The sequence below is a fragment of the Haemorhous mexicanus genome, chromosome 6, assembly GCF_027477595.1.
Source record: "Haemorhous mexicanus isolate bHaeMex1 chromosome 6, bHaeMex1.pri, whole genome shotgun sequence".
In the NCBI taxonomy this organism is placed as follows: domain Eukaryota; kingdom Metazoa; phylum Chordata; class Aves; order Passeriformes; family Fringillidae; genus Haemorhous; species Haemorhous mexicanus.
Window position 1 is genome coordinate 44,998,184 of NC_082346.1, and position 26,111 is coordinate 45,024,294.

Here is a 26,111-nt window from a genome sequence, read left to right on the forward strand (position 1 = left end):
GGAGCTAAAAGCAAATACACATTATAAAGTCCCAGAATACTTTATTGTTAGATGTAAAACCTGTTTCTGTTGACAAGTGCAAGTAGTCTTTATTGTTCTCAGTTAACAGGACCCTAGGGACTTCCTGTTCATTGGAAGAATAAAAAAGCAGGAGAAAACATTTATGTACAAGTTAATACCTTTTTGCTAGAGCTTGCACAATTTAGAACAGCTCTGCTACAGAACACTAAAAGACCATTTACTTTTACATGGCATTTTAGCAGTTTAAAACTCTCCTTTTGCAACAGTATCTCGAAGACAGAACCACTTGGTCAATTGAGTCCATAGGAATACATTAAATGGATATGTGCTGTATTAATAGACTGGGTCCTATATCACAAGCCTGGGGGGGGCTTGGGGAACACAAAAACTAGACTTACCTTTTGGACTAAATGAAGCCATATATGACTTCCTCTGCCTCCCCTTTTATATTCAACGCCTCAGCAGTTAAGTCCCAAATACATTCCTGGAAATTCCCAAATAGGACCTGACAATCTTCCCATCCTCAGGACTCGGAGTGTCAAAATCTTGCTAGTATTGCAGGTATGGACTCATGCAGAGGTAACTCCCTAAAAGGGGATCAAGGATTGCTTCCAGAAAATACCACTTCTCCCCTTCTACCTTTTGGGAAAGGCAAAGGCATCAAGGCTTGGGTGGCTTGCTGTGGGCTTCTGCCAGTTGAAGGAGGCTGCTGTCTTTAAGTTACTGGCCTCTGCTACCTTTTTTAAGAAATGAAAGGATGCACCCCCAACAGTCATTCTGTATTATCATAGGCTATACAGTTCAGGGGTTTTTTTGGCAAGGTTCTGCTAGAAAGGCTATAGCTGAGGGAGGAGCCTTTTCCTTCTCCTAAAAGAGTTATTTTCATCCATGGTACTACTGCTACAGTGCTGTTACAGGTATTTCTATCTGTGTTTCAGGATGTCTCTCTAGGACCTTGCACAAAGAGCTTACGGTGATTACTGCTGTGATGGCCTCTCCAAAATTGTTGTTTCTTGCATGACCCTCTGCCCAGCATGGGATTCCTGGTCATGGGTTGTTCCCTGGTAGATAGGAGTATCCCTGTCCATTTTGCTCCTGTTTCAAATGTTGTTATCAGCATGTCATACCTTGATTCTGTGTCAAAGCTTTAGAAAAAAACACACTGCATATAGAAGCAAGAAGATGAGAGGACATGGCAGGTGTTCATTATTTCACATGAACTGGGGGGGTATACGGCAGAGGCACTCTCTTTAAGAGCCACTCTCAGAGGAAATCCCTGGATCTCTCTCTTCAGGTAATATTTCTTTGGTCAGGGTGAGGCAATGCTGTGGGAACTGTGTGGTTCTGTGTCACTTCTGACATTTATGTGATATACAAATATAGTTCTCACTACCACTTTTTCCACCACTAAAGAAATGTTAAAATATGTAAAAGCCATCATGTTGTTATCACTTTTTATGACAGTATTAAGCAGTGTATTAAACCATTTTCTTTGGTGTACAGTTCATACCTCTTAGCCTGAAAGTGCCTTTCTTATTAAAATGTCTCAGATCCACATATTGTGAAATAATATCGACTGAAACTCCCCTTCTTTATTTATGTATTTAAAAGAAGTTGGTAAGGGATTTGGGGAGACAGAAAAATTTACTCTCTGGTAATAATGTAATATCATAAAAGGTTCAGTACTTATTATGAGAGTTATTTTCAAAGAGTTATTTAGGCATTTCATGAAATTGGGTTTGAAATGAGCACTGTTTCAGATGGACTAAAAACTATCTGAATGTCCCCAGGAGAACATTGAGTTGGACAGTAGAGTTGGAGGATACTTTAGGAAAGATTGGGCTGTGAGATTTCCTTTTGCTTCCAATTAAATCAGGAGAGATTGACAGAACTAATAATTTTGATTACCTCAGTTTTAATGACTTAGAACAGTTTTAAAACTGACTGCAGAAGGTGCCAATCACTCTTTTCCTGAAACTCAGCTTATTGTAAGGGTTCTCAGCTCAACAAATGAATATTGAGGTACCTAACACCAAACAACAGTAACAAATGAGTCTGGCTGAACAGCTGCAGTGTTAATGTGGAAAGGGGTTAAATACTAGTCATCAGTTCTGTTGTCAAACAGGGAGGAACTGCAAGCCCCAGAAGGAAAAAAAGGACAATATGACAAATGATCTGTGTTGGTGGATTTGCCAGAGGAGTTACTTACAAAGTTTATATAAACAAGCTTAGATCTTGTGCCAGTGTGGGGCACAGGTAGCTAATTAGCTGTACTGGGGAAAAACACCGTCTTTCTTGGTATAATTGTATCTGTAACCGAGAGTTTTTCTGCAGAAACCCTACCTTGTCTGCCTTTGCAGAAGTAGGCAGGAGGTGGATAATTCACCCAACCAGAGCCATACAGGGTTAACTTCTTTTTTGGGCACTTCCATGCACAGGCTCCTGCAGTGCCCAAAGAGCTGCCTGCTCAGGGCATCATGAGTTTATTCCCTGAGTATTTTTGCCCTGTATCATCTGGCCTTTAATAGGCATGTGTGCAGTACAGCAAATGGCTCAATACTTTTTTTCTTTTTCCCCATTCTATTTTCTTCTTTAAAAATAATTTCTTTCTATTTAATTTAAAGGTTTAACAACATATGATTTTGGCTTCTAAAGGTCTAAACTTCCAGGATGTAGGTGACAGTCTCCTCATCCTGTTACCGTCTTTATTCTTCTTTCTTTTGCTTTCTGCTCTTCTTTGGCACTGAAAATGTAATCCAAGTCACTGATGCCCCAGTGGACCTCTACTTGTTGATTAAAGTTGGATAAACTAGACAAATTCTGGTGGGAATGGAAGGCATTTATGATGAGTACCTGGCATTTTTCTTTGCCCTTTTTTATGTACTTGTCACCGTATTTTCCCACATCAATCTCATAAAACATTCTTTTGCTCGTGCTTGAAATATTGATATTATCCTACAGCAAAGATAAAAGCACATCACAGAGCAATATGGCTTGGTGATAGAATTATCTGCAATACACAGAAATCTCTACTGATGTTTAGGGCTGGCGTGGTATTAAACACATTACTTTTGCTGACAGACATTTTCATTTCCTTGCATTATGCAGGTAGGGGAATTTGAAGGAAATCTAGTTTTCAGTTCTAGATTTGTTCAATAAAAAATGTAAAACAGAAATGCCGATGGATATGGTAGCATCTCTTTAAATCAAAAGGAACTCACTGAAACTTTAAATAAGTTTTAGAGAAGGCTATACGTTTTTTTATATATATATATATATATATATATATATATATATTTGTATATCTGTATTTACAAACCTATCTATCTCTGTACAAATATTTATATAAGCTGTTTCCTATTTAACAAATCTAAAAGGACTGGGGACGATCCAAAGTCAAGGAGTTAAAAATTAGTTTAAATAGACCTTGTGATCCTTTGGTTATGGTCTTTGTGCTACAATGTTTGGTAACATCTTTACACATTATTTCCCCTATATGCCTTTCACCCATGCTGTGCACAGAAGAAAAAGGAGCTTCTGGCACTTGGGATCTGTTCTCAACTTGATGGCCTTGTACATAAGATGCCACTTTGATTTTTCTGAAGCTGAAAGTGTAGCGAATGAAGAAAAAGATTTCTACAAGGGTGGGATACCTCTTTAGCAAAGCACTGATTAGGAGACATCTCATTCCTCTATCCCTCTTTCTCCTCCAGAGTCACATTATGATGCTGGGGAAGTTACTACGATCATTTTTCCTTCAGATCACCTCTGAATTACGCATTTCTTGTGTTCTGGTCTTACCTGAGATCTAGAGCTTAGATGGAAACAATATTGAGCCTTTAAAAGCAGGAATGAAGTCAGCACTAGCTGTGCTTCAAATGTGTAAGGTTCCATAAGGTTCTAAGCTCACTGTGTAGACAGAATTTGCAATCTGAGACTGCACATTCAATACTATTGGACATTTTGATTCAATTTCCCAATTCCTGAGCTCAGCATTTGGAAAATGAGCTTATCACCTGAGAAAGGTGTTTTCCAAAGTCATTAGTTTTTGCAAAACAGTCCAGTGCTTTGCTGAGTGGCACCGCAGAAAAGCCCACGTGGAAATAAATTACTCTGAGCAGGGTTAGTAATGTGCAGAAGGGCCACAAATGGAGCAATAAAGAAAAAACATAGGATCAAGTGACAGCAGCTTCAACAGGCATCATTCTTCTTGTGCAAGGAGTGAAGGAAAGGTCATGTCAAAAACCAGTAGCATATGATCATGTCATTAGAGGTTGTGTAGAAACACACAGAGACACCCCCGCCCCCACCAGTGGTGTGTTTAGTCCCTCACTGCCTCAGCTCGGCTCTCCTTTGAGTTGGAGTAATTAATGCTTCCTTTCTATGTACACTCTAGCAGTAAATTCCTTTGGAATAGTTTGATACCATACATTTTACAAATATAAAATATTCCTATGTAGTAAACAATTTCTTTGTCTATCTGTGTATTTTAGAACAGGATTTTTGTATGTTTTCATGGTTACGCATTCGATGTAGAATAAAATCAAGTGTTCTGCTGCTGTGCTGAACAGGGCCAGAGCTGCTCAGAGTGGGCTGGTATTTTTGTACACTACTTGCAGTGGGGAGATCGGGTCTTCTGCACTCTAGGAGGCAGCAGCTTTGGAGCAGGAGAATGGAGTCTCCTCTCCTGCTACATAGCTGGGTATTCTGCATGAGTCTGACATAAATTATTAACTGTCAGACCCTATTTTCCTGCAACTGATGAGGAATTTAAAAAACTTTTGAAAACTTGGCAAAATATAAGAAAATATTCGTTTATGCCAGTGTTTGTAACTGTGATGAAATTTGTTAATAGGCTGAATTAGCAAGCATACAGAAAATGAGATGACAGTGGTATTGCATAATCTTGTCTGGCCATTTTCCCAGGACAAGCAGAGTTTTACCTAAGTGTCTGGCACAATTGACCAAAAAAAAGTGCCAATCCCATATCTTTCTGAGCAGTAACCTTCTCATTGCTAGCAGGCTGCAAATTGTATTTAGTATGTGACTTGCTGTAAATATGTACCCCTTGTTTGAGACCATCATGGAGGTGAATTATATGTGGGCTGTTGGGATCACACTGGCCAGGGGTTCTTCTAGCTGCTTTTGCAAGGGAACTGCTGAGGTTAAGCTACTTAGTTTTTTGTAATTTAGTCAGACCAGCTGGATATGAGCTCAGCTTTTATCTCAGGTCTAAGCATTGACAGAAAAGCACCCCAACATTTCCTGCTCATCAGAAGGTCTGGCATATTTGATCTGCTTAAGTCCTAGAAGATGATAAAATCATATTTTTTTCACAGCTCCTTTTAGAGCAGAAGTACCAAAAGAAGGCCTGTTGTCACCATTTCCAGCTAGACTGCAACCTCCTGTCTTTTGAAGTTTGTGGGAAAAACAGTTATTTTTCTCAAGAAGCACTGAACCAGTGTAAAAACTTTTAATCCTATCTAAAAGGAGCAAGCCAGCTTATCTCCTGCTAACCCCTTCAATGTGCCAGCCAATAAACTATACATTAATATCTACATAAAAACAAACCCTGCAAGCAAAGGCTGACCCTGGGCAGTGGAGTTACTTTACATTACTGCTTGATCTTGGTTCAGGTCTGTGCTATTGAGCGTGTTTCTCTGCGTGGCCATTTACATCATGTGCAGGGCTTCAGACAGCAGTGTAGGGCATCATACATGGCTGTAAGCTGTGCAAAGCCTCTGTGCACATACATCATTCTCAAGGCAGCAGGAATGCTCATTCTTTTTGCCAGGCTTTAGCTGTGGGAGCTTGGATGAGCTTTCCCACTCGGAGCTCCTGTGATCCTGCTGCCCAGGGAATATTCAGCACTCAATGCAGCCATTCTGCAGCTGCCTGGCAGAGCACCAAGCTTGCAAGAGGGCACAAGAGAAAGCATAACCCTGTTTAAAACTACTCAAACTCATCAGGAGACTCTGGTATTGCAGAAGAGGAGAAGCAACGCTGCTTCATAGTTCATCCTTATGCAAATAAGGTGCCAGCCAGATTTAATTAAAAGGAACTTTCCTGAAATTGAGAAATGCTGTAAGCAGCAAGGTAAAGAAATGGGGTTATGCATATGCTGCTCTTGCTCCTAGTCCCAGTGCAGCCCAAGAAACAGGGAGACAAGGAAGGAAGACAGAAAAGGGAAAGAGGCAAGTGGTCACAGGAGAAAGGAAACCAGCGAAATAAGTCAGATTTCTGTGAAGATGATTAGTTTTAGGAAAGCTGAGGCAAGGCAAGGAAGAGCATCATTGCCTACCCAAGTTTTACCTAGATGAGGAGGCTAATTACTAGCACTGGGGCCACAAAACAACAACTCCACTTTCATTTTCTCAATTGAAAGGCAAATAAATGCATATTTAAATGATCACAGCAATTAACCACTGCTCCAGTGTAGTAATGTTCTGTCACATCTGCCTAGCAAACACCTGGGTATGCCTCTGCAGAGCAGAGATTTTGAAATGTTCACTGATCAAGAATTCTGTTGTTTTTTAAATGTGAGATGCTTTTTATTGCTAGTGCATAATTTAATTTGAGGCCACTGGTGGCTGATGTGTATCTTAGAATCTGAGCTCCTGCAGGCATATAGTGTCATTGAATCAGCTCATTTAATTTTTATGAAACAAATTTTTTTTATTTACTACAGATGAAAGCATTAAAACAGCCCCCCACTCTCCAGTTTTCCTCTCCCTTTACCCACATACAAAAAGAAAAGGCAAATAAAAGGAACAGTACAATATTACAACAAAAAAAATGGTTTAAAATCCTTCTTGTTGCACCTGAGGGGCCAGCTCTGAGATTTAGAGTTCAGAGGATGGTAGTTGTACTAGTCTGAGCTTCTGGGTTCTGCCTGGAATGGAAAGCCCCACATTCCTTCTTGGGAAAGAGCAGAGTGTGGCAGATGGTGAAGTAGTAAAATTAATTTTGTGAGACTTCATTTTTCCAGTGTAGAAGGTGTCCCTTGATTTGGGTGTTGGAAGGAGGCTGAGAATGGGGTAGGTTGCAGTGGAGTCCCATGTGTGAGTAGCTCACAGAGGGCTCCTTTGCAGAGTATCCAAGGTTACCCTTCTGTGAGGTCAGGTGTCCTAAATTCGGTGTCTGACTCTGCTCTCATGTGTTAAGTTATAGCATTCCTGTAGGTTATATGTGTTTTCTGTGTTCTTGTGATGTACTTGTAATGCAATGACTTGAAGAATAAGTTTTCTTCTTAAATGCCATTGCATTTTGGCACCACACATCTCACTTGACACTGGTGCAGGCTACTGTAATGCATTACCATAGTTCTGCTCCTACTGCTGCAAAGTAGCATCATTTTGCAGCACGTTTTGTTGAACAGGCTACAGGATGTGATCATTTCTTTGAGTCTTATATTTGGTTGCAGAATAGGGGACGCTTCTCCTGACATTGTTCTGTAAGACCAGAAATGCAATCAGAGCTTTTTAACTGAGACCATGAAGAAATGAACCAGACTGAGGAGATAGGAGTGACCTTTGGGATGATAAAGTGACCACAGCTGGTTGTACTAAAAGGGAAGTAGCTGATTCATTAAGGCCACTAAACACAGTTCTCTGCACCTCTTCCTAATGCTCCAGTTTGTGCACTAGCCAGTGCTGTCTGCCCTCATCTGCTGTCACAAAGCTCCCATAACCACTGACCATTGACCAACCATCCTTCTCACTGGGCTTTATCTACCAGTCATATCTAGATGTGCACCACTGTGGAAGTTTGAGCTGTTCCCACTCATCCCTTTTAAATGAGATTGTCCTGTCTGCCCTGTCTGTGCCAGGAGTAGAGTTTTGCCTCAGCACTGCCTTTTCCATGGTGGTGCTACAGTCACTGGGGTCAGAGTTCTTGGGGGTTAGTCACTGCTCACGTTCATGCTAACAGAAAAGAACCAAAACAACAAACATGCTCCAAATGCATTAAAAAAAAAAAAGGAGCATGTATGTCTTGTCACAGAGAGGCCTTTTAGGTTTGCTCATGCTCCTGTCAGAAAAGTCTTTAATTTTGTATTTACCCATGTGTCTACCCTTCTTTCTGGCATCCGTGTGCAAAGGTGTGCCCTTGCACTATTGGTATATACTGCTCCAGAACAACACTGAAAACTCTCTGGGTCCCTACAGCTGGCTGACCCTTGGAATGGTGAAAGGCAGTGGTCTCAGGGACTGTGCCTTTTTTAATTGAAAAGAAAAGGAAAAAAGAGCAATCTATTTTAGATGTGGGAGAGAAAAACATTTAGAAAGCTTTTCACTTCACAAGGCTCTTCTGTGACATTTAGGCTCATTTATACTAGTTAAAAAAGAATTTGGCACCTTCCCACCTCACTTATCAGGCTTGGAAGAGAAAAAGCAACTAAAAAGACAAGATTACTTGATATGTTGCTTTGTTTTGTTCCCATGAAGTGTTGTGCCTGTTGATGTTGGCTGGGTTCTATTAGAGCCCACAAAGGGCCTTGACAGAGGAGTCATATTCAGTCAGGTTCAGGGCTTGCTTTCTAATGAGGGAGGATAATTATCGTGCCAATCTCTGATCGCTTTTTACAAGGCACATTTAATCTGAGGGAAGATAGGAGCATCTTTTGTCTCATATGGACTTGAGAGCAGGGCTAGCAGGTGTAACAGAGTAATTACCCTGAAGGATTTGTTCATTATTTCCCAGAAAGAGGAGAAAGTCTTTGTGTCACTGTCTCTCCTGTCTTCCCTGCTCTTGAGTTCAACTTGGGCAGTTGGATCATGGTGGCCCCACTTCTCCAAGCACTTTTACTCAAAAACACTCTTGACAAGCATTTATTACTGGATATGACAGCCAAGTAGTCTCCCTACCCTTGCCCCTTTCTCTTAGGAAATTTGCAGTGTGTTTTGATGGGAAGCTGATAATGTGCAGTGTGCTCTGAGGCCCCTGCTCCCTTGGCTACAGAGATGTATGGCCATGGTTGTATGGTTGCATACACTTATGTACATCATAAATAATCTCCATAGGTGTGCATGCTGTCTCTCTGGGTTCATATCATAGCTGTCTTTTCTTTGAAAACACTCAGGTGCCCATTCCAGGGGAGTACAAAATGAGTATATACTCTGTGAGATGTTTACTTTTATATACCTCAGTACACTCATGTTTACAAATTTATTTATGGCTTCTGATTATATGGGAACTCTAAGACTACAGGGCCAACTGTAACTTCAAGAACTGTCTTGATAATTCTTTTGTGTTTTTTTCTTAGCTATAACACAAATTCATGGAATTCCTGGTTTTGCATGCTTCTTTGTAACATAGATTATCTCCCTGATCGTGTTTACCAGTTGGTCCCACAGTCAACACCAGAGGGCCTGACTCTAGTTTGGGAATAAACGGGTCTGGAAAGCACTGTATAAATTGATTTTGCCTCAGGGAAAAAGGCAAACAGAACCAGATTGTGAAATGCCGCAATTTTAGGGAATTGAACCTTCCTTTTAGCACAAGGTTTTTGGTTTCTCAAGCGACTTGGTCAAATACAGAAGCTTGGAAACAGCTCTAACAAGTGTTTAAAGTGTAATTTTACGTGGTCTTTCACTAAATTGGTCTTTCACTTTGCAGTCAGTTCTTTCATAACATCACAGTGTTTTTTGTTTCCAGCAAGACATAGGTTTCTGCAGTGGGGGATGACTTTGAATGTGAAGACATCTGGTGGGACAGTTGTGCTTTAGATGCTGGGGAAGTGGGTTTTGCATGGAAAAATTGGCAGGATTCACTTGCTGGCTTTAGCTATGAGTGTTGCCAACTCATTACAGCAAAGAGAGAGTACAAATCTTACAAACTTGCCATTTTATACCTGCAGCTTATCAATATGTTTGTTTATAGATAGGTCAAGATCTTGTTCTTGTACACTATTAGGTCAAGATCAGAATATCTCGATCCCATTGGAATCTGAAGGCAGGAACTGAAAAGGCAGTTTTTCTTGGATTGTAGCAAAGTCCAGCAATGTGGAAGAGAAACACTCTGACCTCTTTTGATTCATTCACACCGTCCCCTGCAGCATAAATTTCTCTTAACACAGGATGAAAAACTAAAATTGCACTATTGTCTCTAAGGGGAAAAAGCTGTGAGTAAATCTGAATGATCCAAATACCAATGTCCAGCTGCTGAAACAACTGTTAAAACAGGTGTGTCTAATTTTAGCTTTTGAAACAGCTGGGTAAAGTGTTGGCTGTGTTTCAGTATCTTTTGCTTAAAGAGAAGGCAGGTGGCATTCTCTGAACAAGCTGCTATTGAATTAGAGAGACCTGTTAATATTAGTGAGTCAACTTAATTCTCTCAACCTGCTAACAAGAGCAGTTTGGAAGGGGCTGGAGAAGAATGACAGGGTACCTTGAATAAACCAAAAGGGAAAGGGATTGCGGGGTGTGTGTTCTAGCATCAGCAATTTAATCAGTTTAGAAGCATCTGTGCTACCCATCGCTTTTGCCTGGGTGACCTGAGGCATGTATGTGCTAGCTGTATTTTTTGAATGAAAGCACACTCCACTGAAGTAAAAATTACACATGAACATGAATAGATTGGCATATGTGTGTGAGAAAACATTAAAAAAGCCAACAGCAACCCTGCTCTGAGTAACTTGGGATTTTTTGTTACAAAATCAAGCATTCAAAATTGAGGCAAGCTGGAAATCTATGTAACATTTTCCCCCTTCTGCATTTCTTTCAGTCTTTTAATCATATCAAGATCAGGATCATATTCTTGTAGACTCCTTATTTGTTTGTGAGCCAGAAAGAATCATTAAGTGAAACATATTTGTTTAGATAGAAAATTCTGTAGTTTAGGAGACCTCTGTTTTAGTGGATATAAAAATTTTCTGAATAATAAAGAGGAAAATGGAGTTTTGTAATTAAAGAATCCAATGCTCCACTTGTTTCCCTAGCTCAGCAGCAGTGTTCCAGAGTGATGCATTCTTCCTAAACAGCAATGAGAATGTTGCAGATGTGAGGGCAGAAATAATGGATTGTTATCAGTGTATACTTTTACATTGGTTTCTTTATGAGCCTGGGAACAATAGCTGGGAAAGCTGGTCACTACATGAAGTGGACTGTGAATCCCTCTCAGAAAAAAACACTTGTTGGAAAGAAGTAGGGGGAAGAGAGAAGATATTTTAAGAATGAGGCATTTTGTCATGTTCTTTAGCAGCATCTGATTGTGCCAAGGAAGGTATAGCTCCTCCAGATGTCAGCTATTTAGAGACATACACCAGAAGTTCTGTGGACAACAAATGATTGAATCCCACCAGGATGCTTTTCTTGGCAAGAGAAGAAATGGGAGTGAGTGGGTGAGCCTGTGTGTGTTACTGTGCAGGGTGGGATGGGCCATTACAAATATGGGAGATAAGGAGAAAAATGAAGATGGATGTGGGTAAAAATACCTGCTAAATGCCAGCTGTCCTATTTGGATGGAGTGGGATTTTTGCCTGGTTGTCTTCATGCTTTGTCTAGTGTGATTTTAACCCTATTTTACCATGATTTATGTAACCTAAGCTATGATAAGCTCTGTATAAACATCTGGATATGTGTTTTTTTTCAGCCTGTAACTAGTGGCCTGAGAAAACCCAATAATGAGAGTGATTTGCTGCAATACAGCTTGCTGGGGGAAAAAACCCGAAAACAAACAACAAACCAAACACAAATTATTAGATCATCCTTTGTTGAAAGCAGAAGTTTTTTATAGCTTTATTCCTTTAGATGAAAATTTTGTTAAAAGTATTTTAAAGCTCAGCAGTCTTTCTTGGGGTGGGTCAAAGGGTTTCAAAGAACCCACAAATAATTAGATAGCTTGGGGCTTCCCTCAGAGGCCACTCATTTCCCTGACAGAAGTTGGAAATGTGCTGTTCTACTGGTTTTGAAATTTATGCTTGTGTAGTATTTTCTTCTCTCCTCCAACTTCATTAGGTAATTGATTTCTCTTTCCAGTGCAAGCTTTGTTCAGTGTCTGGCTCTGATACAGAAGCAATGTTTGCAGTGAGGAAGAGCAGCATCCTACCTTTGAGGTCTAGCTGGTCTAGGTCCTGCTGCCAGTGCCAGATGAAATCTCCCATTTCTAGTGGAGAATAACGCTTGATCAAAGGGGAATAGAATTACTCACCTTTGAAGGATTCCTTCTGGACCATTCTGTACAAGTGTGGAAGTGCAGTGGTTTTTCAGTCTATTCTTATGGGGAAATCATGCTTCTACAATCACTCTGTTTGGCCATCACCCCTTTGGTTGCCTGGCCAGCAGCCGCCACGTTTGACAGGAGCATTAAAGCCCCAGAGATACTGAATTCCTCCAAAACCTGTTCCTCATGCCTGCTGAGGTGTAAGGGCTGGCCCACCAGCTGGCGGGCTTGCAACTCTGAACCTGCATCCACACAGACTACCTCTTCCTCAGCCAAAGCAAGACATGAGAAGGAAAAGAAATGAAAGGTGTTACAGTGGGGTAAGGAAATAGGACAAAACCCAGAGCACATCAGAGGAGGGAGTGTGAGAGAATGCAGGGGGAACCAAAGGTCATGTGGTGACATTGTGGTGAACAGGGGAGGGCACACACAGCCCAACAAAGGGGAATCATAAAGCCTCATTTCCTAATCACTTATTTCTGCAGTTCTGCTGCTTGTAGAACAAACATTTTTTCAGGTAGCCACGAATATCAGATGCCCTTGTTTTATCTGCCTGCTGCTACATTTCTGGTGATAACACCTAGTGTAGGGGCTGCTAGTGAGTAAGTAGTGTCTCAGTGCAAGAAAATGTGTTATACAGAGCATCTGTATATCTGCTTGTTCTGTTGATCACATACTGCTTTCTGTCTCTTTGGGATTTTTTTTTTGGTAGCTCGGGCTGTCACAAAATAGCTACCTTTAGATTTCTGTGCAGGAGGAGATCAGAATGTAGAGATAAAGACAGCAACAAAATGATTCACAGTTAGTCATCCTGAAGACCACTCACATTTCTTTCACCCTTATATGCCCACCACACTTCTGGCAGTACCCTGGACGAGTCAGTGGCAGACTGTGTGTTGCCATCCTGAGTGCTCACTTTAGGTGACTAATAAAAAGGCAAGGGGGGTGAAATGTGGCATCTAATAAAACTATGCAGACCTAATTATAAATTAAGGGGGTACTTAAGGGATATATTGGTCCAGGGTGCAGATGGCTTTTGTGTGACCAATTCAAAAATCAGATGGAAGAAATAAAGAAGTGTGGTTCTTCAAGTGACTTCCCCCTACAGGTTATGCCAGGCATTTTGCTCTTTTCCCTTTTTTTTTTTTTGTTTTTTTTTTTTTTTTTTTGTTTTTTTGGTTTTTTTTGTTTTGTTTCTTCTGTCACTGTCCTGGGCTGATGGGCTGGGGAGGAGATAAGAGGCTACAGAGGAGAGAGCAGAAGAGCAGAGCAGAAATGGGTGTGCTCTTGTGCATGCACGTGTGTTTGTATGGATCTAAGTGTAACCCCTGGATGGCTGTATTTAGTTTTTTTCCCCTGGCACTTGAAAATGAGTTGCTGGTTTTTTTGTTGGCTCTATCATCCATGTTGGAAGCAGTTCATGCCTGATCTGTTGTATACAGATTATCATTGAGGGAGTTTGCTACTCCTTCCCTTTGTTTCCATGTCCCAGTTTTCATGGCTGCCTGGTCCTAAAGTCCTTTTACACCTGGTAAATGTACTTGCTCTGGTAGTGTTTGCAGCTCCAGTGGGATTTTGTTGCTGTGGGGTGCTTTCCCTCCCATTCTGCTCAAAGACTAAGGTGCTGGGCAAAGGGAAGTGTTCAGTTTGAGGAAGTTGGCTTTTTGCATCCATGTGAATACTATCAACACTCTTTGAATTACATCTGAGTTAGAGGATATGACAAGTCAAGGAAACTGCTGGGGCCTCAGGAGACCTGCAGTTCTGGGGAAGCTTGTGTAGGTGGAGTTTGAGACCCTGGGGAATGACAGGAGAGGGAGGCGCTTCACAAGGAGAGAGATGTTTTTAAGCAGTTCGTGCTCCTTATTCTCACTATTGTGCTTTTGTTGAACCTCTCTGCTGGAGACCAAGTGTCCCAGTAAGGTCCCTGATCAGTTGCTGCAAATGGACCCAGAGTGTATTCTGCTTCCATCTCCTTGATTTGTTTGTGTGGGTGCATTGCATGCCTTAAAGCCAGGGCCTGTCCTTGGAAGTATTACATATATCAGCAGGGAACAGGTAGTTGATGCTGTGTAACTACTCATCTCAGCATAATACTGCAGTGACCTAAGCTGCACTTTCTGGAAGTTGCAAAACCTTTTAAAAAATCTCAGTGCAAAAGGCCTAGGAGCCTGTGGACCAGGGATTAGTAGCTGGTATTTTCCATTACAAAATACATAATTCTGTTAACAATATATAACTGGGAGTAGCTAACAGGGTGCTAATATGAGCTCTCCTTCTGTGAAAGAGGGGCAAACACCTTATAGGGAATGTAAACAGGAGTATCATCAATAAGATACATGAAATAATTATTCTTATGTATGCAGTGCTCATAAGAATTTATCTGAAAGACTGCATCCAGTCTGGGACATTGCACTTCAAGAAAAATGTGGATACTTTGAAAAAGTCTCTAAGAAACCAGCAATAATGAGCAGAGTCTAAACCTAATAGATTTCTAAGGAACAATAGAGCAAATGCCCTAGTCTAGGGAGGAGGGACATAAAAGAAGTCTTCAAATACCTAAATAGTATCTGTAAAGAGGAAGGAAATAATCTTTCTTGTATGATAGAGAAGAAATAACACCTCAATATTGCACCTGAAAATGTGTGTGTATCTTTATGTTGGGGAATTACAGATTGCTAGGAAGGAAACTTATTGAACACTAGTAAATCAGACCAGTTTTGAGCTTTAAACCAAAACTTTACTGAACTCATTGAGTAGCAACATGCTTTATGCCAATGGTTAATTCTCATATATAATCATTAATTATTGCTTTATATTAAAAAACTACAGAGCTGTTATTCCTTAACATTTGTGTCCTAAATTAACTGTGAGTGTACAGCACCACAGAGCTGATTCTCTACACTTAGCACTGACAGCTACAGTTCTTGGGTGCTTTAGCTGCAGAAGAAGTGAGAAGTAGAGAAGGATGAGAGAAGTTGGAAGTGATGCTGGCTTGTCATCTTCCATATCCAATTACCCTTTATGTGCTTGATTCTTTAATGCTATTTTGATCTCCCAAAAATGGGATCTTCAACTGCCAACAGTGCTGCTTCTCCTGTTTTTTTTTCCCAGACATGCTTCTTGTGTGTTAGTAGAATGCCTGTCTGCTTGCATCCCTTATGCTTGTCTTGTTCTTTGTTGCAACTTTTTGTTGCCTGGATGCCTCCTATCAGCAAATAACTACGTCTTGTTTGCCTGTTTGGTGGTCATGTTGTTCACATACTTAGTAAGCTGTTAACATATATCATCTGGGTGTTGCAATATAATATATACTGCTGTTAGTTACAATATTTTAGTATGTTTATACCTGGGCAGAAGGAAAGCTAAGATTAATTATATCCCGATTAATGCATTTTTAATTCATAGGTGTCACGTGTGACTTCTCTGACTATGGCAACTTTGTGAGAAGGAGGGAAAAAATATTGATCAAATATTGATCAAACACTGGTATATATTGCAAAGTTTATACTGCATTGGTGGAGACAGGGACAATATAGCCTCTTAAGGTACCTGTCTGTCTAGTCTATTATGAGCCTAGTTACTTGGAGGGAAAAAGTTTATTTCCACTGTGGTTGAGAGCAATTGGACTGTATACTTGTACTACCCTGTGCAGGTCATGTAGCACAGGCACCACCTGTAAAAACAGCTGTCCCCTTTGGGCATGGAGAAGGCCATCTAACAACTTCTTGTTTGTTACACCCTAGCTAATAAGTAATTTGACACAGACCATGCAGAATGGGCTCTTTCAGAGTTAAAAGCAGAAGAGTTGTTCCCCACAGCGTCTTCTTTTGTCCTTCAAATTTTTAGCTTTTGCTGCTCTGACCTTCTTTTTCTTTTCATCTCCTGCACTCTGACAAGGTATACATCTTAGGAAATTACACCTACCAGCAGCTCCCACGCAAGGAGGCTTGGCTGCCGGAATCAGTTCACTCTTTGTCGGGTGGTGAGACACTCATGGCATTGCAAGGTTTTCCCCCTATATCCTTCTTTGCTTTTAATTCTTTTTCTTTTTTTTTTCTTTTTTTTTTTCTTTTTTTTTTGGTGGCTGCATATCCACAGCAAACAGCAGTCACCTGGAAGTTATTGCTGTGAGTTGAACAGGTGATTACAGGCAAAAGCCAGGCAAAGATGATAGATGGAAGAGAGATAAGAAGCAGAGGGGAGCGTGTGCACAGGGCATATTAGAGAGCTCACTTTTCATTAGTACAGAAGTCAGTTTAAAGGAGCAACAGTTTTTCCAGCTTTTCCTTTCTGTGTCAGACAAGATTTCTTTGAGGGCAAAAGAAAAAATAAGTCTTCTTTCTGTTTTCATGGGTAAAATTAAAATAGTTCCCTATTTATCTCAGCAGGTATTTTAGCTCCATCGATTCTCTGTGTCTTTCTACTTCAGTATTGCAGGTGCTATTTAAATTTTAGAACTCAGAACTCTTAAAAATAATCTCCCAGCTAAGTGTTCCACACTAAGAATTTGTGACATAGATGTTAGTTCTGCAGTGCTAATATTTGCCCTAGTATGTAAGGCATGGCTTGCAGACCTTCCAGATCTATATCTGCAGAATGGATACAGACAAAATTACAGTAGGCAACATCTGTGATCTGTGATCTGCTGGTGCATCTAACCTCTTGCTGCTGTGAGAGTCACTGAAGGCAAGGGATCACAGCAGGGTCTTACCCCAGGCAGGGCTCACACCTAGGCTGGAAACAGGCTGTTCCCCTTCACCTTAGACTTGCCAACACTGATTCCAAACATAGGAAGGTACCTATAGCTTTTGGTTTCCATAAACGTAGTAGCCACATGCATCCGTAGTATCAGTTGCTAAGAGTTAGGCTAGAGATGAATTCTGCTGAACATGAAATCAGGCTAATCACAGATGTGTTAGAAGGAGCTGTTATGAATGATGGAAACCAGTTCTACAGGTCACTACCATTTTATACTGATAGTGAAACTTAGGTAGTAGAAGTGGGAATTCTGTGAAAGAAGCATCAGAAAATTAAACTGTTGGGCTCTTTTTCTTCATTAGTGATTCAATAATTACTAAGGTCAAGCAGTGAACAACTCTGATTTTTTCAAACTCAGCTAGTCTTTTAGTTTCAAGAATCTTTCTGAGCTTGAGCAAACCTTTGATAAAAAGTCACATTGCTGAAAGGGATACAAGAAGTCCAAGCAGGTTCTGTTTCTCTGCCTGACAAGCTTTGAGCAGCTGCCATTGAGCCCAGCTTTTACTGAGAGTAAGAAATAGATGCAGTTCCAACCTTCCTGGAGGAAAAAGCTCTGCAGCCACAGAAGATCAGTTGTCTCTTGTGAGATGAGAGTCTGCCTGTCAGCTTAGCCCACTTTGATAAAGTACCCCAGAGGCAGGGACTAAAGTGTTGGTGAGACAGAAGGGCAGAGCGTTGGTACTTGAATTACAGAACCTCCTTATGATGACTGAAATAAACTAAACTTGAGCATCCTTTATTTAACACAAATCCCATTAATAATTGCTGATCTGGTAGAGGTCTGAGGTGTGGGAAGGATTATGTCCTCATTTTTGAGGCAGCCTTCGGAGAGAGGATGCTTGCTGGTGTTTTGTGCAGGTGGTCAGGGGTATCTCTGCAGCACATTCTGTGAAGGAGAATTCCCAGGGATGAGGGAGTGAAGAACTCCCATGCTCAGGGCTGAAAGCATGGGCCAGACACTGCTGTATCAAGGCACTATTGCCAGTGCCTTCCATTCTCATAGGTTTGCAGACTAGCAGACTTTGGCCAAAAAAAGGTACTGTTTGCTCATAAAGCTGTTCTGACATATGTTGGCTCATGCCTTTCCAGCAAGTCTGTAATCTCTCCAGGGAAGGGACTCTCAGCTTGTGTTAGTTTGCATAGTGCTGAGTACAGTGGATCATCCTTTACACATTATCCAGCAAACAGGCAATTTTAACATGTTTTGTCAGTTTGCATTAGCGAATCCTGACATTGCTTCTTTCCCAATTATAGTTGATTAATGCTTATCAAAAAGAGATATGTTGCTGTATTTGTGTGCCCATGCACATGTTCTTGCTTATTTCCACCAACATAGGACTCTAGGTTGTGTCAGAAAGTCTGAACTTCATGAGATGTTTGGCCCTTAAATTGGATGTTTGATAGAACTGAATTTATGTCTCAGTGGTTACCATCGCTATTGGCTAACTTACTGCTAGCCCATACTACCTGGTTGTAATCAACTTGCATTTTTCTTCTCACAAATGAACACCAAGGGTCAGATTTCTCTTCACTGATGTCAATCTACTGGCTCTGTTGAGTTTATTCACCCTGACATAAATGAGAACAAAACTAGGCTCTAAAGCTTCTATATTAGTTGCTTTTGGCAATCTGTGGTCCCTTGGAGCTGAGAAGAAAAGAGAATACCTGACCTTTGTTACTGGTAACATGTAAGGCATATGCCTCAACTTTTGTGGGTAACTGGACTTGCTGGCTTTTAAAGGAAAGCACAGAAGCCCTGAGAAAAGCTGCTCCTTTTTTTTTTTTTTTTTTTTTACCCCCCCTGATACAGAATAAAACTGAGAACTACAGAGACTGCAGCAACTTGGTTATATGCAAAAAAAGTACTGCACACAAGAAAAAGTACTGCATAACAGCAGCTGTGTGTGTACTTTCCAGCCCTGTCCTGGAGCAACCTTCCCCTTTTGCTCTGGATGAGCAAACACTGATAATTTTTTGGTGCTGCTGGGCCCTGCCTCTTGAGGCTGCCTGCAGAGAGACAGTGATGACAAGGACAGTGGGGCACCAGGGACTAGTCTCAGAGCAGTTAATTCTGCCAGTAGTGCTGAGGAATTTACCAGATTTTTGGTCGTTGCTGTTGTCAGCAGAATTTGAAGTAGCTTGCTAAAGACAAAAGTGTCTAAATGCCAGTCCTAAGCTCTCTACAGCATGCAATTCCCTCTGGTTTATTTTAGTTTAGTTTAGTTTACTTAAAACTGTATTTTAACATCATCTGTATGACATATTTTCACCCTCCTTTTTTGTTTTGGAAAAGAACATTAAAAAAATAATGGAACTCTTTTGAGCCTTGAGAGAAGCAGTTCAGTCTGGGTAAAGATTCTGGGTGACAGGCTGTTCTAGCTGACCTTTTATTCTCTTAACCTTATTATATACCAAAGCACTGACTAACACTGTACCTTGTTAGCTTCTACTGGTGGAGGCAAAGCTGTCCTCTCTCTGGCAGGTACCCTGTGCTGATAAATGCTAATCAACTTTCCCCATTGGATCCAGTTTAAAAGATCTGTTATTTTACAGCAGCACTGATTTTTCAGTTCTGAGTGCAGCAAATAATTAACAGCTAAGATTTAATAGGAGAAAGTTGTACTTGCTTCTTTAAATAAGGTGGAGTACAAACTCCTACTGGGCTTGAAGATGACTGGGTCTCTTTCTGGGATTCTAAAACTCAGAAACAATTGCTTTACTATTTCTCATTTCTGCAGATTTTAGTGGCCCTCTGCTCTTTTAGTAAAAGAAACAGCTGTGTAGGAAAAAGACTTTTCTCTTATTGGTAGGGTGCAACATATCATGGAAACCATTATCCTTTAAGGGATTCCATCTTGGTTCTGAAGACACAAGAGCGCTTAGAAAGACTCCATGTTTACCCAAATTAAATAGTTTAAACTAATATGAATACCACAAAACCAGCCTCCTCTGAAGTAAATCTAATGGGAATAATGTTGAAACGTCACTTCTGACTATAAACTTCCCCTTGCCACCCAAGAGGAATACTGCAATTGAAATCTGCCCTTTTCCTGCAGTGGTGCTTCTAAATAAATGAGTCCCCTGTGAACTACAGGGCAGTAAATACATCCACTGACATCTCATAAAGCAAGGCAGAGTGAAGTTCCAGTACTTCGCGGTGTCACCAGAATCCTATGATGTATTTATAGCTAGCTTCATAGTTTTTCCCTTTTTTCCTTATTTATTTTTATGGTGTACTCCTAGAGTTTGGTTTTCTTGGCCCTTCTCATTTTTGCCTAGGGCAGTTTACCCACTGGTTTCCAGCAAAGGAAGGTTGGTATGCAGAACGTAGAGCAAATCCCCATCAGAGGGCCAATACACAGCCACTCTATTTCTCCTGTTCATGGACTGTCCAGGCATTTTCTGTCTCTGAACAGGGCAGTGTGAAGTGATGCTCACCTTTGTATGTCCTACCAGCACCTAAGGTGGTACCTCTGAATGTGGGGAAGGATTGGTAGCAGACTGAACAAGGAAAAGGATCAATGATTTGGTTTTGGGCTTTGTAATTTATTGGCCATTGACGGCTCTGCCTCCCACAGCAACCCCAGAGGTAGGTGGCCAGCATGAACAGGGGGATTGAGTATGGAGAAGAGGTTGTGGCCTGTTGGACTGTTAAAGGGGAGTTAAAAGCTGAAGGATGTTTAGTCAAAGGAACAACCTCTTCTGTTTTCTTCTCTTTCAGTAATAGGGCAAATAGTTGCAGGACAGGGACCAGGAGTGTATCCATGCAGTTCTGTGCTCTTATCTCTAAAATTGCCCTTTCTAAAATATATATATTTTCCACACAAAGTAATGAATTTTCCATCCCCACCTCCTGGAAAAGCAGCATTGAGTCCTCAATGTTTAAGCCTGTAGCACCTGTAGCCCCTTTGACTGATCCTGTATGTGTGACACATTCTGTCCTTTTTGTAATGCTGAAGCCAGAGAAAACAGAAAGTAAAATGATGGGGGATGCAGATCTTTGTTGCATTGCTTCTAATTCTCTGGGTCTGAAACTCATTCAGATTTCCTATATTTTACAAATCAGCTACTCAGTGATGTGTATTTAATACCTGTCCTTCCCCTAAATCAGGCTCCCTACAGCTTAACTACACAATACATTTTCCAGAGTACTTTGTCTGTGGACGGTGTGAAAATTAGGACTTCTGTGATGAGGGATTCAAGGGTGCTGACTCATGGCTCAGCAGCCCTTCAAGGGTGCTATGACAGGTTATATTCCCCTCTTCCTCCAAGTACATATTTATGTATGAGGTATCCCACCATATATGTGGCAGCGACCTCAGTTTCCTCAACAAAACTCAAGGCCAGGAAAAGTTGTCTTGCACAGATAAAACTGCTCTGTGCCCTTTGTATGGCACTGCAAACTTGCCATCCAGGAGGCACCTGCACTACACTCAGTCCTGTCTCCACCTGTGTGTCCCATTGTCAGGAAAGCTGATATTCACACTTTAAGGCCAGCGAATGGCCACCATATAAGTCAAATAGTTTGTGATAACAGCATGTACTGCTTGGGAGGGAGAATCTCAGTGTCTGTTCAGTTCCCATGTCTATCACTCACTCACTGGCTCAACATGACTGAACTTCTGTTTCCTTATCTACAGAATGGCAAAGTAATACCTAAAGCCATTGAATGGCTTCATTAATAAAATATTTCAGAGCACTCTGAGATTCTTAGGTGGCAGATATGAGATAAATGTGAAGATAATATTCTTGCTTTTCACAATCACTGATTAAACCCAGCCAAACAACAAAGCATTTCTGGATGCTTTAGCCCCTGATTTAGATCACTTATAGTATAAGTTACGAAAAAATAAATTACAAGCATATCAGGCTCAACTAATAGTATTAGATGTACAACTCAGGCTGATCATTACAGGTTACTGACGCGTTGTACCAAATTGGGATCAATGACTGAAATCAGTGCACCTCAGCTTTAGGGAAATACTCGAGTCAAACAGCAGGCTGCAGAGGCGCATGCGTGCACACCTACAAACACGGTTCTAGAGGGGAAAACAAGAAAACTTACACTCATCAACAATTTATTCGTTTGTATGAATAAATGAAAGGGAAGGAGGCAGTGCAGTGCAAGGTGAGTCCTGGGGCTGGCTGGCTCCTTTTCTAAAGCTCCTTATTGACTCCCTGAGTGATCTTGTCTAAGTCACTTCACTCCCGGTGCTTGCTTTCCCCATTGTGACTGGGGATTTTTGCCATGCAAATTGATAGGCAGTAAATTACTAGATAAAGCTACTGCGTTTGTTTATTAATTTATGGGCTGCAAACTCCGGCTGCATTCCTCACTCTCCGATGACTAAGTGCAGATACTCCTGCTTGGACTACACCTATTGTTGCAGCAGCTTTAAAGAAAAAAAAAAAAATTAAAAATCTGTAAGAGCCTTAGGGAGTTTTAAAGAGCGCGACCGTTCCTGGTTCTTCGTTTGCTCCTGAGCAGGTGCGGCCGCAGGACGAGCCCTGGGACAGGGCGGCGCGGCGGGACGGTGTCACTTCAGCGCATCCATTCCCGCGTCGCGGCCGAGGGCTCCCCGCGCCGACTGCCCCGAGGCGCAGTGGGACGGCGGCACGGGAGCAGGTCCCGTCCCCGCACGGAGGGGCTGGGCGCGTTTGGCCGCTGGCCGCTCGGGGCAGGCGGCGGTTCCCGGGCTCCGGCGGATCCCGATCCCGGCCCCGGTTCCCGGGCTCCGGTTCCCGTGCGGCGGCTCCGGAGCCGGGCGCTCCCGGGGGCGCGCGGGACCGCACGAGAGCATGAATGGCGGGGGCGGTGCCGCGCCCCGGCCCCGCCTCCCCCCGGAGCCAGCCGGTCCCTCTGCGCAGCGCTGCCGCCGCTCCCATTGGCTCGCTGGCGCCGGGACATTTGCATGCGGCTCGCCCATTGGCGGAGCCGCTTCCCCGGCCGCCCCGGCTGCGCTTCACCTGCGCCGCCGAGTTGCCCGCACTTGGCGCCGGCCGCCCGCAGCCAGCCCCGGCTCCGCTCGCTCCGCGCCCGGACCGCGCCGCCCGCCCCGCCGCTCCAACCCGCTCGCCCGCCCGCCCGGGAGGACCTGGCGATGCGCTCGACGGCTGCGCAGGGTTAATCGGCTTGATCCCTCGGTCGCCTGGATTCGGTGGAAGGAGGATGACAATCTAGATTGCTATGTGTGTGTGTGTGTGCGCGCGCGTGTGCGTGTCCTAGCAGTTCTGCATTGCAACACTTGCTAGTGGAGAAGCAAGAGAAACCCCCCGGAATTGGGATTAAAAAAAAAAAAAAATCAAAAATTTACCTGGGGTCCCTGGCTTATTTCTTCTTTTTCGTTTTCAATAGTCCCTCTCAGCAAAGTGAGAGACAGGAATCGCAGGCAGGGAAAAGTCCTCAAGGACCCCGTGATCCTGGAGGAACCTGAACAGGACCCTCGTGCGGACATGTGCGGCTTTCCTGCGCGCTCCTGGAGGCTCGGTACGGCCGCGGGGTTCCTGCCACAGTAGATCCAGCCCTGGGAAACGGCGCGTCTTATTCGTCTCTGTGTGGTTACTAACCTTCCCCCATCCCTCCCCTTCCCTGCTAGCACTCGCTCTCTCGCACACACGCTGTCTCTTTTCTTCTTGAGCACACACGCACACCCCTAGAGCCTCGGAAGCGACTCTCTTTTCTGCTAGCATGGGTCCCCTGGCACCATGAACGTTATTCTCTCTCCCTGGCTGGAATTCAGACTGCCCGTCTGTAGGTGTCTTGTGCCTTGACCATGCACCTGAGAATAGACCCCAGCATTTGCCCGGGACGCCGCCCCGCCTGGACCCTGTGGATGTGCTCCCTCTTTTGGGGATGTATCGTCAGCTCTGTGTGGAGTTCCTCTAACGTGGCTTCTTCTGCCTCCTCTTCCTCGTCTGTTTCTCAGGCTCAGTATGAGCATCACTTCCACGGCAGCAAGCACCACTCTGTGCCTATCTCTATCTACCGCTCCCCTGTCTCCCTCCGAGGAGGACACGGTGGGTTCCCACTCTTGTTTCTTTCTAACCTTTTTGCAGAGCAGTTGGAGCAGCAGAGGGGGAGCAGGGATGATGGCTGTGTCTCCGGGGGAGGGGGGGTCCTCCCTGCCCCTCATATTTCTGCTCCCTCCCCATTAACCCTCCACTCCTCGGCTGCCCCCGAGCCGAGCCTAGGGCTGCGGACGCCCCGCTTCGAGAGCCAACTTCCCCGGCCGGTGTGGTCGAGCAGGACGGAGGGTGGGGGCCGGGACGGGCACGGGTCGCTCCGTGTCAGACGGCAGCGCCGAGCAGCTCGGGACGGCGGAAGGGCATCCGCTCCTGTCCCGCTGAGATCCTGCGACGGGGAAATCACTAAATCCCTGGTTTGTAGCGGCTGACATGGTCATTGCAGCAGCGCTTCTTCCCCGCCGGCCACCCTCGTTTCCCGGTCGCCCGTCTGCGGGAGGGCCAGCCGGGAGCTTGGGGAATTGCCGCCGCCGCTCCTCCCCTGCCTGCGCTCTCGCAGCGTTCCTGGGTGAGGAGAGAAAGGGGCGTACAAAGGAAAAGGCGAGGTCTTATTCCTGCTCCTGGCTTCCTGCTTGGTATCTGGCAGTGTATTCCTGGGAAACCCTGGGGCAGGAAATAATAGGCGATAGGTTTTCACTCTGGCAGCAAGGGAGAAGGGGAAGAGGGTATCTGAGAGATGCCAAGAGAATGAGAGGACCAGCATCGTGCCCCTGAAATGCTGAGCAATGTTCGGCAGCTGGACCTACACAGCCTCTTAACCAGCTCTCTCAAGTCTCCCCATCCTAATAGGAGTTGGCCTAGGCCTGTCTGATATGAGGCCTTTTCCTCATCTCTACCTTTTCCTGTCTGCTGTCCTTGTCCCTTAGCTTCTGTTTTCAGTCATATCAGCTGGGAGAGGCAGACAGGCCAAGGCCTGGCCCTTTCCCTCCAGGGCTGCAGGTCAGGGTCAGGTCTGGCTTCCCATCATAGGAGTATTCACCTAGAGGTTCACGTTTGTGCAGGGCCAGAAGAAGAAGAACCAAAGAACCAGTATCCTAAATGAGGCATAGGAACACTTTGAATTAAAGGGAAGCGAAGGAAGGAAGAGCCCTGGCACAGTTGGTGCCGCATGACATGGCTGCAGCGGAGACCATGAGGATGTCTGGTAGGGCTGTGTCAGGGTTATGAGGATATTGAAACCTGGAGCACTCCACCTAAGCGCTCAGGCGACCAGCAGGGCAGTCTGAAGGGTTCAAATGGCACAGCGATGAATGGACCTCCAGTGAAATCTCTGGCTACGTCGGCAGAGCTGTAGAAGCAGCTCAGTGTTGCAGGTCTGAGCCGAGGAGCACTGGAGAGGGAAAGGGCTCAGGAACACAGCCAGGAGGCAGATGCTGCAGGTCACAGCTGAGCACCAGCAGAGCAGGGCTGTGCTAGCGGGAGGTGCCCTGGCAGAGCTGCTGGAGGGCATTGGAAGAGGGTGACAGGGAGCTCTGCGAGGTAGGTCGTCTGTGCTCTGGCAGTGCGAGAGGGGGAGCCCAGGGCACTGCAGAATAGCACAGCGCTGCAGAGGAGAGGGCTCAGGACTGAAGTGGCACTGGGTGCAGTAGGTTGAGTGGGAGGTGTGCAGCCATTTCTGCAGACACAAGTGGCACTATCCTTTCAGCCTATGAAACTCCGACTTCTGCTCCAAAGTTCACATCCATCCTAAAATGCAAGAGAAACATTCAGGCCCCACACGGGAAGGGAATCAATGCCATGCCAGACATCAAGACCATCTGTTAAGCACCACCCATGTGAAACTCAGTTATGGGTTATTAATCACTAGCAGCAGGAGCCCTGTTATTTGCAGCATTTCTTGAGGACCATGTGAGAGTCCCTGTTGTGCTAAAGCAAGAAATATGAGGGATCAGCCAGTCACTGCCCCAAAAGGTTTTCAACACCCCAGCTTCTGTAGCTTAGTTCTGCGATGAAGGGGATGGCAAAACCTGGCTTGTAGCTCACTTATGAGGAAAGGAGAGAAGGATGTCAAAAATGTGCTAGTGATTGGCTTTGCTGTTAAGGTCAGGCAGTAGTCTGTGTGAGAGTCTACAGTGTGTTTCCTGGTCAAGAAATGATAGCTCTTTTCTCCTTGATGGCTTTTCCGTCTGCCCTGAAAGTCAAACAAA

General features: G+C 43.6%; 1 protein-coding gene across 6 annotated transcripts in view; it reads left to right on the plus strand.

The window, feature by feature from the left end:
- The window catches only part of NRXN3 (neurexin 3), a 907,297-nt gene that overhangs the window by 532,715 nt on the left and 348,471 nt on the right, over nucleotides 1-26,111 (plus strand). The window contains exon 1 of one of the 6 annotated variants that reach the window (XM_059850084.1): nucleotides 23,564-23,958. The exons of 4 other annotated variants lie outside the window; for them this stretch is intronic. In XM_059850084.1, the coding sequence (XP_059706067.1) occupies nucleotides 23,715-23,958 (244 nt within the window). In that variant the 5' untranslated portion in view covers nucleotides 23,564-23,714. Of the gene's footprint in view, nucleotides 1-23,563; nucleotides 23,959-26,111 lie in introns of those variants that run through there. One more of the 6 variants, XM_059850085.1, reaches the window with a different exon arrangement.